General features: G+C 33.7%; 1 protein-coding gene across 2 annotated transcripts in view; it reads right to left on the bottom strand.

Annotated features, from left to right (window-relative positions):
- LOC111032586 (neuropeptide SIFamide receptor-like) overlaps positions 1-20,700 on the bottom strand; it is a 45,600-nt gene that overhangs the window by 8,575 nt on the left and 16,325 nt on the right. For both annotated transcript variants that reach the window (XM_022312966.1, XM_022312967.1), the window contains exon 3: positions 6,510-6,609. In XM_022312966.1, the coding sequence (XP_022168658.1) occupies positions 6,510-6,609 (100 nt within the window). The remainder of the gene's footprint in view (positions 1-6,509; positions 6,610-20,700) is intronic.

Genomic DNA, 20,700 nt, shown 5'->3' with positions numbered 1-20,700 from the left:
TCGTTCAGTTTATATATAAATAAACATAATTGCATGTTTATCGTATTCTTTTAATCCTCAATATTATTTTAACATCGTGAGATCGGTTCATTTTTATTTTTAAATTCTGTACAGAGTTCCATTAAAATGAGTGGTTATAACTTAATAGAAAAACACGTAATCTCAGTATCGTTCCGGAGACCATATTATTATGTTGTTTAGGGTGCAAAAACAAGATACAGTCTCAGATATAAGCAATTGTCCGTCTCGTGCAGAACACTGAGCACTGAGCTAGCCTAATGGAAATATATATCGTATTGCCCGACAGACTGGCAGTGGCGCCATACGGGGAGGGGCTGGCCGTGGGTCATTGTGCGCGATGTGCATTTGCTCCCCTATTTTGTGGATGTTTTACGCCGTTCTTGTCGTAAAAATCACATTTTCACCGATGCGATTCTACTGGCTCGCTATAATATACTGTTTGTTGTGTGTATATAATTGACTGCCGAATCAGTAGTTTTTCGTCCCTCTCGATGGTCATCACTGCGGTTGCATTCTGCGATGTTCGGCAAAACAGTGTAATGACTATATGCGGCGAAAATAAGCGTATCGGGCCGATCAAACATTTCTGTTTTATAATAACAATATTATCCTATTAAAACGGTCGGACGCCTAACCACTAACCAGTAACCGCTGCAGCAGTATAGTTGTATAATAGTAGTAGGCTCGTAAAGCGGTCATCATTAGAGACGTCGCAATAATGTCACTCAACAACAATGATATATTATTATAATATAATATTATTTGCTGTGTTGTGTAGTCGTCGTCGTTGCGTTACAACATAGATATTATATATATATATGTATACATACACACAGACACTTTCGCATTATTGTTGTCGTATATATATGCTGTATATAAGTGTATAATATATAGCTAGTTTTGTCGTCATTGTCGTCGTCGGCGGTGGTTGCTACGGTATAAAACAACCACGGTCGCGTAAATCATTATGCCGCCAAGTTGACAAACAATCAATTTCAGTAGTTGAAACGAACACACACACACACACACACACACACGCTCGCCAGTTCATACTTATATACATCACTGCAGTTATACGCTCGCACACACATCGGAGTGTTTAATCTGTGTGTGTGTGTGTGTGTGTGTGTGTGTGTGTGTGTGTGTGTGTGTGTGTGTGTGTGTGTGTGTGTGTGTGTGTTATATATTCATGTAGTGGCACTTGTATATAATTTAAAAACATTGCAGTAATGGATGGAGTTTATGCTCGGGTTGAGGGGGGAAAACTGCAATTGCAACTCTGCCTATATATATATATATATATGTGTGTGTGTAGGTGTGTGTGTGTGTGTGAGAGTGCCTCTATACCTGTGCTAAAGGTTTTTTTGCGCTTACCTTTGTACGCGTGCACGGCATTACAATATAGGTACACGTATATAAAAAAAAAGCCTGGCGTGGTCTTGTGTTTATACATGTATAACGCTCGTGAAAAGGTCAAGATGCACTATAACCTCGACGATGACTATAAAAACTCGTGTTGTGGTTTTTTTTTTTACACTCGATAGTAATATGTGGCGCACACATCGTATAATACCAGAATGGGGCATTGTATTGTTAAATATGCCTTTGGAAACAACTCGACGACGAGTGAATTTTAGGCGTGTCTCTATCAGATAACACGTTTTACCTCGCCTGGTAAAACGTCCGAACGAGGAGTTGTGTATATGTATGTGCGAGTGGTAATCGCTCAATACCGGCCACTGTAAAGTAATTTTCGTTCAGTCCTTTCCTCGAAAACCATTACGAGTAAAAGTATTTTAAATTGCATTACAAGCACCGCAGACTTTGACCCCGCCCAAGCCATATATGATTTCGGGTGATGGGTCTCAGGAGAAGGCGTGCGAATATAAGGTGTATAATACTATTATATTCCTCCATTATACGTATTTTAACACTTTCTGCGCCTTATCCTTAGCAATCAAAATATTGTTTGGTTTTTAGCTAATTCTTTTTGAAAACAAGTCGTTACCATAATATGGCGAAACCGAAATTCAATCGAACAGTAAAGGTACAAAATGCCAAGAGTATTGAACGCTCTTAAATTGCGTGTTCGTAACTGGATATTATGTCGACGGTTTTCCGTCAAATTTATCTAATAGACGTTTCTTTCAAAATTTGTGTCGAAACCCGTTGGGAATGTACAATTTTGACCTGTTTGTACTGTGGCACATGTGTCCTTTTTTTCAATCGATAACGGTAATGACTGTATTATGCTTCTTTTGTAGTAGGTATCTACTCTTAATGCCCTGAAAAATGTTTACAGAAAACCCGCGAATCCCAAAACATTACAACTTTAAAAGTTTAAACCGACGTTTATAAACTGTTTAATCAACGGATCTCAACAAGCCAAGTTACTAGCGGTGATCACGCGTATGGAGACTTATGATTTTACGTAGTTTTTTTTTAGTTCTTATACTATTTTTTTTTCCGTTACGACTTTGACCGCTCGAACTTTTTGCGTAAAATATTATCATCAATATACTATTCAATTATATGGGTGACTCGGAGGCGCAAGACCGTGCTATATATTATGAGTTTGCTGCACCGTTGCACCAGAACCTTTTTTCATTAGGAATGGTATTAGTTGGTGTACTTTTTTGAGCACTATTTCGTCCTTTGGTTGGACGGTTAATATCGATGCCTATATAGACTTCTATTCTTCATTTTATATTAAATTAAGTAGGCACCTTCGTGTAAGTATATTAATTACTATGGAAAATGAGGTCACGCCATCATCTCGCCATCTCGGTAAAAGCAAAAAGGACCTTTATGGCGAAGGGATAATATCGCGTAAAATGTCGGGCGTCGACGATTGGTTGTGACGATATATAGTAATAATATTATGCTTTCCGGGTAATTCGCAAGCTTGCAGCTAGAGGTTTTATTTTTGTAGTTTTGCTGCAGCTGCAATCCAACAGAACTGTTCCCATGCATATTCAATTGTAACAACAATGATTTAATCGATTAACAGTATTTATTGATTAATTTTTTTCCAGATCGCATTAGTCCTGTGCTTGGTTGCCGCCATCAGCGCAGCACCGTACGTGCCCGTCGTACCGGTCATTCCGGCTGTCGTACACCATCCGGCTTCCGTGGTGCACTCGTCCACCGTCGTCCAATCTCATCCTTCGCCCGTGGTGACCCGCGTGGTAGCTGTACCCGCCGTCCATCCGGTCGCCGTCCACCCGGCAGTGTCCGTACATCCGGTGGCCGTCCACCCGGTAGCAGTCCATCCGGTATTGCCCGTCCACTCAGTCGTGCATTACTGATGTTTGACTCTGGTTAACGTAATTTATCATCGCTCACACCCACGGGTGTAGTGCACATGTTTTCTTCGTCACATAATGTTTAGTGAAATTGTTTCAAAAGACTAACCGACAATGTTATTTCGGTGACTCTGGTCATAAAAACAATAAATTTATTAATTTAATTATAATGATTGTCATAACATTGTGTGTTTCGCCTGTGATTTATTTCTATCCAAGTATTGTTCGATCACCCTTGCCTTATCGTTTCCTAGCGTGGTATAATATTCTTCGTTAATAACGAAAAGAACAGAAAGTATACCTAATTCACAGATATAATATAACAATATATATTATATACAGGGTAAATCACTCTATTTTTAAATTTTAAATTCAAATTTTTAAGATATATTTTTTTTATTACTTAAAGAGTAGGTGATACACGGTGATACAGGTCCTGTGATGATACAATTTTATGTTTTTCAAACGAGAATTCCAATTGTTTAATATAACTTATTAATTGGATCAGTTTTATTAATGATAGATCTAATATAGTTTTCTGGTCTTTAAATGTATACTAAGGATAAAAAACCTTAAAAATGGTCTTACAAATCCATAAAATATATTATATAGTATTAGATCCAGTATTTATTCTACTTCGACCATTTTTACAAATTATAAATGTTTATGGACTAATATTAATTACTAGATTTGACTAGACACTATAGTAGCCCCCAAATCGTCCACACCCATGGAGATATTAGTACAAAAAGTTAAATAACTCAAAAACTATACTATCGAATTTTGATTTTGAAACATCAAAATGTTCAAAGAAAATATCTGCTAAATAATTAACCGTATAAATGTTAATTAATAATTATGATTTAAAAAGAAAATAAAAGTTATAATCTCGACTTGACACACTTTAAGTAGCACAAAATATAATATGAAGAATGTAAAAAGACTAGAAAATTAGTCATTTTTAGGGGGCTTCAGAAACACTAAGGGGAGGAGGACTTAGCGTATTTTATCTCCGACTGTGATGGACCATTGGACAACAGTACTTAAGATTCGATTAGATTGTTGTCAGATATTTCCCTTGCACTCGAGTGTATTTGAAAATTGTATATAGAATAGGAGGCCTTTGCACTGTTGTGAACTTTCTTGGAGAATATTTTATCGATCGCATGTAATTGTATGGTACGAAACTATTCTGTTCTAAATGTATTGTATATATTTAGTACAGATTGTTGTAATAACGGATTTTCCAAGTCAAATATATCTGAATTCTCAATTAACTGCTGTGATTATTAACAATTAAGTAGTGAAATAATTTATCTATAATATACCAGAACAAGAAAATAAATACATCAAGCGAATTTAATACAAAATATTGTATTAACATATTGTATATCATTTTAAATAATATACATAATGCATATTTTTCATATAATACAAAGAGTACTATTATAATACTATATTTGTATTATAAAATGTTTATTTTATCCTCCTTCTTTTTAATCAAAGTAGTGACATATAAATGTGATTAAACTTGATTATTGGTAAAGTTCATACGTTTCATTTCAATTTTAATACCATTGTTGAGCGAACTATTGTCTTTTTAAAGTTTAAGCAGTGGTACATAAAACAAAATATACTATACAACTCAAGAACACACCAACTGTGGAGGAAAAAAATTGTATTCTGTTTCAGTCACGTTAAAAAATACATAATATGAAACTAAAAAAAATATATTAAGGCATTTGTTTTAATAACTTCTCGTAATCAAATAAAATAATCAGATGGTTGATTATCGTACAGTAAAATTAATCTTTTATTTCTACAGTATTTAACTCTAATACAATAATACCTACCCACATAATATTGTCTATTATACTGAAGGCTGTCATATCGCTAAAATCTAGGTTAACCTAACCTCAATTTCACAATATGTCTGATCCAATTCATGTACGTCCATCAAAGTGAAATAAAATAAATCGTTGTTGTATTGAACATTTCGCACGGGAAATTAGATACTAATAATATTAAAAGGTATGTTAATTCTGGTAAACACAATTTGGTTGATTCTGTGTTATGATATACAAAAGAAATACGTATTAGTATAATATTATGGCCCCAAACATTTTATTTTATTTTTTTGTTTGTAATGAAAACCCCAGAAACGACATTCAATCTACAGAGTGATGGTTTTATTAGATATTATATCCCATGTATAAATATTATATTATAACCGAGCACTCAAACAATATTGTTATTGTGTATGTTTAGTAGACTATCTACAACGCCTCACGATCAAAAGTGTACTACGATGAATTAACATATTTTTTTATTGGATGTAATGTTTATTTTCTTCTATGAATCGTTCACTATACAATATCATACAATCTGCTCCTCTAATCACAATAAACGTATTGCTCGTTTTTCATCAATTATTGCAGGCCACTTGTAAATTTATATTAAAACAACGGCGCTGCGGCATTCTGTATACGACTGCGTATATTTTATGTTACTTATGGACCCTTATGAAAACTTATGCAACCGTATACAAGCGTCATTTGAATTTAAAACCCAAATAAGGACAAATTTCATTATTGAATGAACCAAAACAGAATAAATATAAATAATAATAAAACAGAGTAAAACTTTATCTATGATTTGATTTTTTTTCGCAACATGAATGAAGTCGATAAATAATAATTCACAAATATTTGCGAAAAATTTAGAGGAAATTGTTTGGTTTATTCGTCAGGAATCGCGATACTCTATTATTTATTTTTGAAAAATAGGCTGAACAGAAAAATGCAATGTGCTATACTGCACTTGTTACAAATTTAATTATTATATTATTTGACAATGTAGGTACATATAGGTGCAATACTGTTTACAATAAACAGTTTATGAAAACGTATCAAATGTGCTTTTTGTATAGCGATCATAATAATAGTAAAGCGACACACTGATACTGCACAGTTGCTGTGATCTTTTTATTTTTAAAATATATTTTAACTGATGAATTTATTGCTGAATGGATTAATTCGTTGTAATTTGTACCACTTAAAAAACAGTCAGTCAATTAACGTTCACTTGAAATACCACAATAACAACAAAAACATGCATCGATCATATCGGTCAAACGCGAATTGTTTAGCGTTCATTTTTTTTGTATTAATTGTGTACACCTACCTGTCCACTGAAACGGCGATCAAACTGTACACGGACGCTGCCACTGAAACACCTTGGACATAGGGCACGATCTTACACATCCATGACCCCAAGATCCAAGCTAAAAAAAGAAGAATAATTAGTGATTACTAGTAATTCAATACATTTTACTGGCTAATTATTATTATTAACATTTCATTATTTTGTTAGGTTTAGCTTAATATAGGTCGCAACTGCAGCAGTAAGTAGGTATACCGATTTTGACTTGGTTGTCAAAAAATCACGTTTCCTTACTCCATCATCAGCCGAGACGTCTCGTTAAACAGTCGTAGATCGTAGAACACAACTTTTTTGTTGTTGTTGTTGCTGTTGTCAGAAATAATATAACTTTATCCATGTACGTTTTGTGAGAGAGCCTTTTTTTTATCTTACTTATATGTAAATTTTTTTATTTTGAATTGAAAATGTGATCGTTTTTATTTTTCTAAAACATAATATATTATATGCAATGTGAAACACGTAAAAAGAAAGACCCCCGACAAACCCTAGATAAAGTCATCTTCTTTGCAACAAATAGAAATTGATCTACGACCATCCTATACCAGTCACGACCGACGAATTAAGTACAAAAAGGTTTTCCCGGTAAAATAATGTGCAACAATAATAATATATTAAAATGTCGTTTAATCCTTCAGTTTTTATTTCCATTGTTATTCCGTTAAATAACCTTAAAAATCGTAGCACATTGTCCATAAAATTGATGATTATGTACCAATGGTTGCTGAACAAAAAAAGTTGTATGTGCAACGATTGTACATTAGACGCAAATGATAATGTATACGAAATGTGTTTTATTAAATTTCAAATTGTTTTAGTGAAAATTATATCTATTGCTGAAAATATAAAAACAATAAAAACGAAAAATGTTCGAAATGAATGGACGATGACACATTAATATATTATAATGAATATTTTCACCGCAGTTTTGTTCTACCGAAAATATTACAGCTATTATATTATACGGACCATATTATAGAGTCACAGTTAAACGCACACGCAAAGTTTTAATTTAATATTTACATATATTAATACCTAAACGTTTTATTGACTTCGCATTTATTAGGTATTGAACAAAACAGTGTGTGTTTGCTGAACTATCGATTTTTATTATTATTCAATAACACGAAAATCACTTCACCTAGAATAGTTGTCGATAGGACATATTGGTTAAGTGCTCGTTGAAAGCGAGAAAAACGAGAAGAACGAGAAAAATGAAAAACAAATCATATATGTATGTGCACACAAAATGCACTATATGGGGTATTTTTGCAGAAATATATATTAATATATTATAATGCGTATTGCTCGCTCATATTTTTTTTTGCCGAGTAGGAATAATATTTTAAAACGATTAGATTAAAAATATAATATATGATATGCGTATTTGCAAACGAAAACGATGATAATATTAAATGATTAATTATTTTGTTTTCTCTGATGATGTATAGGTACACAATATATCACAAGAATAAAAATATAAAATACTGGTGACCTTTTTTTTTTTTCATCGAATATCGAATACCGATCTGTTCTGTATTGTGTATATAGTGCACGGATCGCCATCTAATGTTTATTTTTCCTACGTCCCCCCACCCCCTCCTCCAAAACACACGCGCATAATATATTGTATATTAATTCACGCCATAATTTATAATAATCATCGCGGCTAGCGATTCGTCCGCGGGGAGGGGGCGTCGTTGGTGTTTTTTTTTTTAAATTTCAGTTGATCGACAATCGGCTTTGCCGGACGACAATCGAATACTGCAAGTATACAGTGTGCTTACGAGGCTCGAGTCCTAACAAAGAAAAATATTATATCGGAGGGACACATAATATTATGAAAAACCTGAAATTCGCGGTGTCGTCTTGATGATTACTCTTTGCTGCGACGACGTGTCTTGTGTGTAACAATAAAGTTTATCCGGTGAAAAAAAGACCATCTCTTGTTTGTGTACTGTCGTTCTACGCAGTATACCTACACAATGAAGTCGGATTTGTGTTTGATCGCGACCCCATTGTCGGGTAGTCACTGTTTTTCGAAATGTCTGAAAGGTATATTGTTGCTTTTTAATCTTTTAAAGATGGCACGTCTTACGAAATGTAAACGATACGCCGCCGAATTCAAATAATCCGGAACTCGATGTCAAACCTATATATACAGTTACTGATTAGCCAAACCATAGAACCCGTATAATATAAAGTAATTACAAATTATGCCATGATAAGGTTTAAAGAATTTTTTTCGGAGAAAAAAATGTACAGTTAATAATTTAGGCAACGTAACTTTGTTCATTGAAAATGTTATATACCTAGTTAACAAAATGAACATAACATGCACAGAGATTAGCGGAATTATTGACGTTGTATACGACCTAACATCAAGAACTTAAAAAGTTAAAACATAGCTTTGTAACTCTCTTCCGGACAATGCTCTCTCGGGCTGGCCGTCTTTCTCCTTCCAACAATAAAAAAAGTCACTGTGAAACACATACCCACAAAATGCAGAGTACATAATATCGACACCAAGAGAAGCTTAAACCATTCCGAATCAATATAGTCAAAATCCTACAAACTCGTCTCAGTCAACCTTCAACATCATCAAATTCATAACCTCCGCCAAACTCCAATCTAATATCCGGTAAATCTCTATAAAAATCACTCAATATCGTAAATGAACAAACATTTTTATTATTATATATAAGTTTGTAATGTACTCCCAATTGCTCATGTTGCCGCGGCCTTCATTAAAAAAAAAAAAATAATAGTTAAATATATAAATAAGTAAAATGCTAGATAATTTGAAATGATAAATTATTATGAAATACGACAAATAGATCATAGTATCCTCATAGTGGCGAAAATATATCTATCTATTACTAATGTCCACGGGAAACAAAAAGCGAAATAAAAATACGATTACTCTACAAAATAGATAAAAGTGTATTATTGACTATTTACTTTCATTGTATTATTTTCAACGTTCGTAGACGGTTTATCGTCACAGGAATATAATATACAATGTACATTAAAAAGTTGTATCTATATTATAATTATATTTATTGATTATTTTGCTAGATAACATAAATAATTGTCAATGCATCTTTTAGCCGGTGTAAATATTCAATTATTATGAACTGACGGCTTGAGATTGATAGTTTTGCCAAATTTCTCTAGAGAAAATCAATTGATTTTTTCACGAGGGATAGACGAATCGATTGGATGGTCTGCTGAAGAATTAATATCAATTACCGGTATTTTATAGAACAGCGGCAGTGATTGAGGGCGATATAATTTTTTAATATTTAATTTTTTTATATTTGTGACCAAGATCAGAGTAAATATTCTGATAATGATAAGTGTGAACTGCAATTTTAGAAAATAATAATTTAGAAACGTCTAGAACCGTTTTATTTAATAACGGTTCGACTGACGACGTTGTGTAAACATAATAATATGCGAGCAAATTGCAATATCGCGACCACAAAGTTAGTTGAGAAATCGAATTAGACCTAAACGCCGAGCGTCGTATAATGATTTGTTATATTTAACTAAAACCTGTCCGCGTTCATATTCACACAATATTATAGACGTTTCGAAAATGAACCTAAAATGTGATTATACGTAATTTGAATTTTATTTTCACAGCGTGCGCGACTCGGCAATGTCAGCACGCCAACAACGAATTACGGTTTATATTCACATAACGACGATATTTTTTTTGTTATTATAACACACGCGCCAACAGCTGTAACCTACCTACAAAAAATATTGAACACAAGAGACGATATAGTGACGACAAGACGTCAAAATAAAATAATAAAAACATATTATTGTACAAGGTGATATGTTTTTTTTCAAATACGATGCGTAAACAAGTGTTGGCCCAGTGACCTATACTCCGCCCGTCGAAAATTTAAATACTTATAAATAATTAACTAAAACGTGTATACTCGCTGGAAATTTGATTTTTATATAAGTACACGTCTATACTTTAATAGATTTTCAGAAAAATATTCTACTTCGGAATAATATGAAAGTGAACATTTCTGATGGTGTCAATCAAAAAATTAAAAAAATTAAAAACCGATAACGGTACAGGATAAAGTATTTAACTTTTTCGAAAATGATAGTCGTGCAATGATTTTAAATAATTAAACGAAAAAAAAAAAAAAGTTTCCAAAACCGTGATTAACGGAAATCCTTTAAAAGGATCACTGGGCAGTGTACATCAGCTGTCTGAAGTCTTAGTGAGCGTGTGACATAACATTCATAATATACAGTAGGTACCTATACAATAATTACCCGAAACACGCTCATTAGTTATTGCTCTCAGTCTTTCACCAAATTGCATTAATGACATATTATCATTATTAATTAGGTGTGATATAATAATAATATTGTATGGTATTGAAGACCGGTTGTGAAATAATGGTCTGCGATGTAATGTCATTATTTATTATTATAAACTCTCAGCTGCTGTGCTGTATAGTTTACAGGATAGCCGAAATTTCTCGTTCCAAAACCGTCGGGGATCGCGTCTGAAAGTAATGCAACACGCGCACGTCTTGCGACTCAAATTTTCGTATCAATTTAAATATCATTATTGTTGCGTTTCGAGAGTTGCAAGCCGATAAACACAGTATGTGTTACATTAGGCATAGCTAGTTCTCGGACAACTTGTTGTTCATTATTATTGAAATCTATATTAGATTAAAAACTGATTTTTAAAGAAAATCGATAACAACAATAATATAGTAATAGTATTATAACTACTACAACAGTTTTTTTGGGGGGGGGGAGGGAGGTGTTGCCAAGCAATAATATTTGGGCCAAGTCACTCTATTGCACAGTATTACTATTATTATCGTTATTACCTATACACTACCATCACATTGTTGTATAACACGGAGTTTAAACGTAGGTTCACCTCGCGTGGTATTCCGTAATAATAATAATAATGATAATAATAATCGTCGTAATTTTGATAACCCCGCTGAATTCGATTTTAACATTTTTTTTTTTTTTCGGTCGACCGTCGACTAACCTGTAGTTATAGGTACGCGCGGTAACTGCGGTAAGCCATTGAGTTTTTCCACACGATTTATAATCCAATAAAATAATATAATAATATCGCGAGGAGTGAAAAAAAAAATCGTACATCATCTTCGGACCATCGGTGGCGATGTTGGATAAACGACAATGCACCCTACCTATATATTGTATACTCGTGAAAAAGGAAGATAACCGAACGGACATTGGCGAGATTTGTGATTTGTGGTTTAATTTACAGTGTCGTACGCAAATCGTTTCCCATCAATATTATTTACCGCGAACATCATATTTTTTTCGCTAGCATTTTGTTTTCGACCGATATATAAAATATATATTAAAATAATTATTGTGTACCTAACCATTTATGCAGGTGTGCTGATTCGATTTATACTACCGGCCTGTATACATTAACCTGTGCGCTGGGTGATTGACCGCACTGCAGATTACCAGTCTTAGATTTTTCGGGAAAACCGCGCCCTATACGTATTTAAAATTAAAATATTCGTTTCGAAATATTCAATCTTGTGCTTTTCTAAATAATAAAAAAAAAATTGTATTTTCAGACGGTACAAAATTAATGCATGTTTTTGATGAATACATTTATAAAAAAAAAAAAACACAACAATCTAGCTACATTTCAAACTTCTCCAAATCATGCTAAAGAATGGGAATCGTTTCGGGAATGTTAAATCGCGTATCGTTATTAAATATGTATTTAAATCATGCAATACGCATAGTAGGTATATATATGTTATTTTTATTTCGTTCGTTCGTATGTACGTTTATTGTTGGATTTGTCAAGCTTGATGTTTCAATAGAATATCATGTCAAAGTTGTATACGCACAGATGTATGCATATATATGTTATTATATACTTATTCTAATAAAAAAATAAAAAGTCCTACACTGAATGTGAGTTATTATAAAAATATTTATTTTATTAAGATTTTGTGTGTATTCTGGGTTCTCATGAAATACGAGTTATTTGATAAAAATCGTCTAGTTGAAGGTTTGGTGAAATCGACCGATTTTTATAGGCCGGTTCGGCAAACAGCCCTTTGGGGAGGGCGTACGCCTTGCCACGTGTACGGGTGAACGAGGTCACCGGGTCAAACTCAACAATTCTGCCGAGTCCAAAGTATTAACTCCGGAAACTCAAAGTGTGATTTTTTCATGTTAACTATGTGTTTACCAGTGTAATCAAAAGTCTAAAATTACGTTAAACACGGAAACAAACAAACAACAATTAAAACTGAACACAAATGTTATAACTGAAGAAAATACTATATAGGTATAATAACCTACACATCTACGGTTGTTTATATTTATTATGTAGCCTACTCAAAGTTAATTCATTTAATTTTTTTTATTGATATACCTAAACATAAAATACAGCTTATAACAAACCATAATATATTTAGAGTTCAACATTTTCCATTGGTTTCTCGACTCTAATTCAATATTGTTAAAGGAATTATAAACAAAATGTACCTATATTATTTGGAGTACCTATTGAACTTATATGGCAATTATAATTTTGTATTTTGAATGTACACTTTATTTCAATAAATTAATTATCCAATATTAATACATATTTAAAAATAAAATATACATCATAATATAGTTATTATATTGAACCGCATTAACCGAAAATATTTGTTGTTTTTGTCACTAAATAAGAGGGAAAATAATAGTAAATTTATACAGCTGACACTTGGTAACTTGAATTTACACTGTAGGTACTCAACATTTTAGGTACAACGAAATACGTTTTTTTTTTAAAACCCCTTCAAAACGTCATAGTAAATTTCTCTTTCTTTCATCACAGTTTCTGATAGTTGACCTGTATACTGTTACGCTTACATATTACACTTTGTTGATTTTTTATCTGGTTTTATTTTACCGATTTTTATTTAGATAAATTGAAGAATAATCCAAATAACGTAGTGAAAATTATATTAAATCGATTAAACATTTTTCCTGCTTTAATCATGGCACGATCACTGCTCAGGTGAGAAGAAAAACTGAAACAGCAAACCTATTTAGTATTTAGGTATGTTACCATTATATTTTAATCTGCAGTGTTCTATGATAAGTATTGTAAATGTGCTACGGCGGTCCTGTTACCTATGACAAAACGTTTTAGAAAACAATTTTTTGGTGAATATAAAACATTTACATAGGCTCTTATATTAGGTATATATGAATTGGATTTCCAATGTTTTCATGGTACTTAATTTCCAATGAGGCGAATTGTTTTCGAATTCACAAACATGTATACCTATTTCGTAATTAAATATAGTCAATACTTGTATATCAGTGGTTTTCTAATCTCAACCGCGGGCTTCGACGAGTTAAAATCTCGGGACAACAAGGTTGTGTAAGTGCGTAATAAGTGATTCTATCGTGGTGTTTACACAAACTCACTACCTATATTGATACATAATTTTTTATCGTAAACTTATAATTTATAGACGAACGAAGAAACATATAGTAATAATACGACACGATTTTAATCTATTCTGAAGCAATAGCTGATAACTTGCTAAGTATAGGTACCTATTCCAATAAAACCAAAATAAATAATTTTATTACACACACACTTCGCATGTGTGGTCGAATTTCAGAACGAATGGTGAACGTATATATTTTATTTTTTGAATGTCTTAAATGCCGAATAAAAAAAATATGGTTTATCGTAAACCGATTCGACCAATATAACAATAATCTCAGAACTTAGCTGAAATACTTCACAATCGTTCTCAGTCAATATCCAACATCATCGAATTAATCAAAGTCGCCAAACTTAAAACCAAGATTTAAAACCATTAAGAATAATATTAGAATAATACGTAGACAACGATATAATATGTAATTAATTAAATTATTTGTTAGCCCAACGGCCCCGTGTTGCCGAGGGTCTTTCTATCAATAAAATTAAAATTAAAAATACTCTTTTGTATAGAGTGCAGAAATATTACAGATAACTATATTATGATATTATAATGATGCATTTAAATAATTCATAAAAATTTACAAAATGTAACAATAAGTATTTTTTATTATATTTTAAATATAATAATAATTACCCTGTGGCGCACTCGTATTATTATTGACTATATTATATACAGATTATAGTATTATGTTTTACGCCGGGATTGCCGATTAACAAATAATAATAATAATAATAACGAAAACAAATAGTATCTGGATTGGCAAATGAAACGTTTCCGACGCGAACACGCAATATATTATTACCGATGAGGTATAAAAAACCAAATAATAATTAACGGACGATTTTTTCTCTGTTTTTTTTTTTTAACGACTGTTCATGACAATTGCCTTTCAAATGCGGCAATAATAACAATAATGATTTGTGACCGTGCAGCGCGGATATCAACGGAATTAAACCAATAACAATTGGTCGACCACAGTGTGCGCATTGTACATCATAACATATTCATAGTATGTACACAACACGTGTATAATATATTGTGTGCATATTATAATAAAGGACGTGTACAATACATAATGCTATTATATAGGCCGTCTCGGTTTTAAAAGTTCGTCACGCAAGCGCCGTGCGCGTATCACGTCCGCATCGAACGCGAAATAAACCCAAAAACAGCCGATTCGTTTGATTTTACCTTCAATCCCCCCCCCCCCTCAACTTTTAGTGTCGGAGACAAACACATCAAACTCTCAAAAAAATAATAGCCCCGGATTTGATCTACATGGCTGGTGGTTTGATGGGTTTGTATCGGGGCGGGGTAGGAGTTCGACGTGATAATATACCTATACAACCTGTAATATATTACTATAGGATATCAAATAAATATTGTTATCTACATGATTGTAATTATTAAAACCATCGCATGGACACTTGGAATCGAGTACGATATCTTACTATTATTAATTATTATTCATCACTTAGCTATATCTGTGTTAATAAAAACAAAAAAAGGGCGCTTTAAATCCGTATGGGTTAGGTTATTATAGGTAACAAAAACCGTACAAACACAATTATGAGCAGCGCTTTACTACGTTTTTTAGAACCACAGAAACGATGAAAAATGGCTCGTAAAAAAAACACTAAAACATAATATCATAATACGCGTGTAATACTCATTCTAGTGTAATATTGTTAAAAGTGAGTTAAAGAAATTCTCGGAAGACGAAAAAAAAGATTTGAATTTTTCAAATAAATACCAGTGGGTACAGACATAATTTATGTTTGCAAATAATTATAGAAACTGAATTTTTTCACGAAATAAACATAGTGCAATATTAGTACCCATTCTGTTCTATTGTATAATAATATTGTATTACGTGTATGCCAAAATTATATTATGCCTACCATGCTAAACAGACATAAATCCAGTGAAACGATTTCTATCACATTAATATTTGCCGTAAAACTCCACTATCGGACGAGTGAAGTCGTGCAAGTAATACTCGAATGAGTTATTTCAATATAATATCCGACACACGGTCAGGTGGCTTCGGGGACTTTCGCAATTCGGGAGGTGTCCGTAAACAGATGTTTCGATGGGTATTATTATGTTACAACACGAACACTATATATTATGCACTATTATATTTTGGTAATCGTTATTTGTTAATATCGGAACGTGACGAATTTATACGAACAGTATTAATAATAACTGAGTATAATCGAAACGCCTGCAAAAATAGAGAAGAGTGATCATGGGAGATGATTTTTAAAAATCTGTTGAATGCTTTATATACAGTATGCTTTGAAAAGAGTTTCAGACCGGGAGCGATCAAGTGCTCACTAATTATTGTATGCAATAAATAATAATATAAATTATTTTTTAGAGCCCGCAGTAAGTTATAACATCGATAACGTGTAATCATATTATCATACGAATTACACAGGAACGAATTCCTGACAGTGTATCTTATGTATGTCGTGTAACACGTGTCACATCATAATATATTGTATACAGAGTGTGCAGGCTCCGGTCTCGATCCTTTTACCTTTTTAGGTTTAAGGGATCCCCCTGTTTCGGTGCATGTTTTTTCCCCGTTTTCCGTTTCCGTTTATTCATATTTTTTTTTGAGATTTCTTGTGCCAACAAAATCGTCCAATATTTCCGGACGCCCCTCTCCGGCCATCCGCCCGCGAAAATACATTCTCCCGGAAATTTCACGACCCCCGCTTCGTGCGATATGATCAAGACGGTCGCGTTTCCGGCAACAAGAAGATTGCGACGTCACAGGCGAGGTGGGGGGGGGGTAGAGATAGCCATCGCGGTGCGGGGTTGTGGTACCCCTCACGCACATCCGGTCAATAAACTCTGATGCGGACGGAACGCTGAAAATAGGAAGCGAATGCGGCGGAAGTCGTATACACAATATGCACGTATACAATATATTATATTGTGTACAACGTGCCTAGGTATATTATTATTATTATTATTATCTATAGAGAGTGACGCGACCCGAGGAAACGTCGCACTGCGTTATTGGCCGGAGGATGAGGAGGAGGAGGAGGGGTTGGAGGGACGCGAAAAAAACCAGTCGATCCTGTATTATAATGGACGTATAATGTAATATTATTATTTATGTAAGGACGACAAAGGAATGTCTAAAAAAGGCGGAGGAGACGGTATGATAATAATAATAATAATAATAATAAGCGACAGTCGCGTATAGTTGATTATTATATTACCGCAGTACGGTGTTTGCCGAGAAGACCTGCTCGAACCCAATGGCCAATCGCAACAGCCGGCTGCGACCTCCCCGTCGGCGGCGAGGTCCAAAAAACAGGAAAAGGCTCCAGACCATCGTCAACATCTCGTCCTAGGCGGCGCATCGTTATGTTATTATTGAAACGGCGCCCCGATGACTTTTCGATAAATTTCCTACCCGTTTTTATTGTCGCCGCCGCATTTTGCGTTTTTACACCGATTTTTCATCACCAGTGCTTACGGTTTAATATATATTATTATATTGTGTGTATACATGTATATGACGTCGTGTTATTATTATCGCCGCCGTTTCCTCGGTCGTTTTATTGACGATATCTCCGCGCAATAATATTTTTGCCATTACGCTTTATCGTGTGTAATGTGTATGTATATGTATCGGTTTCCAAAGACGATAATAATATTCTCTTTTTACAATGCCTAAAATCGCGTCTGGCCACCACCGCCGATGACTATACATGTATATACGGGTCGGTTTTCCCGCTGCAGCGTTTGTGTGTGTGTGTGTGTGTGTGTGTGTGTGTGTGTGTGTGCGCCCTATAAAAACGGGGAAAAGTATAAAAACGAGAAAAAAAGAACAGACAAAGTGCTTAAAATAATATTTTCATATCGATTATTGTATTAAAGCGCGCGTGCATGTATAGAAATTAAATCCTGCATGTATAGAAACTGAACGGCGAAATGTCAAACTGCTCCGCGACCGTATATAAACGGGGGCCGGTTTACGACCTTTCCAGAGGACCCCGACCCATAAAAAGGTCTACTCGACGGGTTGTTTTCCCGGTTAATCTGAATCCGCGTATATATAACGTCATTATTTCCCGATCGTATTATATTATTATGGTAACGATTATGCGCGCACGTTTTTATCGGCCGGCCGAGAGAATAATAATTACCAACGTTTTAGATTTTAACACATAATTTAGGCCGCCGTTGTCGGCACCAATTTCGGTGTATTGAAACACTCAATATGCGCAGTATTTGCAAAAAACGAGTTCTTGAAATAATTATCCGAAACTAGGTATCTATTAATTGTATTAAAAGTAACATATATATAGGTAGGGACTTGAGTAAGTGTATAATCTCAATCGTACCTGCACCGGTTCTGAAACTGTACATAAACTCCGATCAACTGGTATTTTTCGTAACGCATTACAAATAAATATCCACGGTGTATCATTACAATTTGAACCACAAACGTTCATAAAAAAGTGACTGTTTTTGGTACTTTTTAACTGCTTTAAACTTTGTTGACAATCTTGTACTGAATTTTCGAGCATTTTTACTCACAATTCATATATAAAAAAAGTATCATTCATAGGTCGAATAAACAAGCCGAAACTTTATAAAACGTCTTTAATAATAATAACTCAAAAAGAGCCAAAATATTTTTAAACTTTATCGTGTCTAGAAAATGCTTTTCCCAAATTCTCTGTGAAGTACTGAGAACATTTTTTTTATCCCTACACCTATCAAAGTACAAACATGGTACAATTTTCGAACGGGAACCTCCCTTGAAGTCAACGATTAAAGTATCTTTTCTTCTATAAAAAGGGTTTTCATATTGCACAAAGAAAAAATAACTTAAAATTTTAAAAAAAGCAGGCACACATATTTGTAGAACGAAACACTCACTTGCTTGAATATTTAGATTTATTATTAATTTTATAAGTATTACATTTTTTTATTAATTAAGAATTTGTACGTGGTTGGAAGTTCTTGGGTTAAAGAGGTGGTATGGGGGGGGGGGACTTCACGCACATAAAACATTCATCGACTAAAAATATGTTGAATTTAAACTTAATTATTTTAAGATAAAATTCTCATTAAATGAAATGACCAAAATTATTAATATAAACTAAAGTTTTAAATCTCTAAAAACCTATTTAAACCGCGTCTAAGAATATAGTTGAACTTTTTCGTAAAATAATTGCAGGGTTTGAAATTATTGAAATAGGCAGGTACTGTCCAAATTTCGAAGTTTAAAGTCTTTGGCATAAAATGTTTAATATTATTTTCTGAGTAAGAACGGAATAATTAAAATTTGATATTTTGTTCGGAACGAGTTTGGTATAACAAATATTTTGCAGTCTGTTGGAAACTTTTCGACATTTCTTCAAATACAACTGCAGTGGAATTCTAAAAATGACTCCCAAAGGAACTTTCGTGTTCAATTTATAACCGATAAAATGCCCGTATAAAAGTTATGGAGCGGTTTCTTTTCTCAAAAAAAAAGAAATGTATACCAATATAATAAAATCGCATGAAAAAATAATTTTTTTAGCCATTGTATTGGCTGAGAAAAGAAGATCCTCGATACATCTTGTCCACGCCATTTATATACACATCGTTATTATATTATATATACATAGAACGTGCGTGTAATTTATATATTATCCTCACGGTATGAAATATAATGATATTATGCGATGATATCCTTACATGAAATGGCGTTAAAAAAGAAATAAAATAATATTCGTCCGTCTGACGATCGTCGACAATAATAATTTACAGCCGATATTTTGGCCATTAGGCAATCAAATTCGAGCGATTTGTTTTTTTTTCTCTAAATAATGTTCGAGTGATATGGTAACCTCGGTGAGTCCTCGATCGGCTGACAGTACATCTGTATTTTTCATAATTTTTTGGAGATGATTGTTTTTTGATAATTAGTATTTCAGGCTTACCACTGGGCACTGAGTGTAGTTGCTATGTACTCACAGTGCAGTAACTCCTGAAATAATTGTATGTGATTTCAAAGAGGATTGGACAGAAAAATTAACAATGCATTAATGTCATAAAGCGTTATGTATAAATAGGTCCTTTTTTTGACAAGAATGTGGGTCACTGTGTTCTGAAGCGTTTTACAGCTGACAATAATATTATGTAATTACACAGCGCTTGCTACGACTGTAGTATTGTACAGGGCCGAGCTCGCGAGGGGGGACAAGGGTACAATACCCCCACTTTGGCTTATTTTAGTCAAATAAAATACATGGCAAAGCAATATATACAACGTGGTCTGAGAAAAGTCGAAAATTCAACCCCCCCTCCCCTTACAAAAAATCTGTGCACACCACTGCGTCGGTGCATTTATGGACCTCCGGCTAACCGTGAGAACGTCTCCAGACGTTTACTGTTTCGAACGTATCACCGTTACACGCGTTACACAACTTATTACCATGGGTAGCTCCAAATCGTGTATCCCCATGATATGACCTGTGGAATCGTAGGAATTCTGCATCTCCTGCATAGCCGTCGTCCAAGAACAACACGCGTGCTGCGTATCGAGACACAATGCACAACAGGTTTTTTGTACGCAATTCACTATATTGTACCGGAGAGATAATGGGAGTATTATCCAAATC

This window comes from Myzus persicae, unplaced genomic scaffold (genome assembly GCF_001856785.1).
Source record: "Myzus persicae strain clone G006 unplaced genomic scaffold, MPER_G0061.0, whole genome shotgun sequence".
NCBI classification, from domain to species: domain Eukaryota; kingdom Metazoa; phylum Arthropoda; class Insecta; order Hemiptera; family Aphididae; genus Myzus; species Myzus persicae.
Note: the sequence above shows the minus strand (reverse complement) of the source record. Positions and strands in the feature narration are given on the sequence as shown.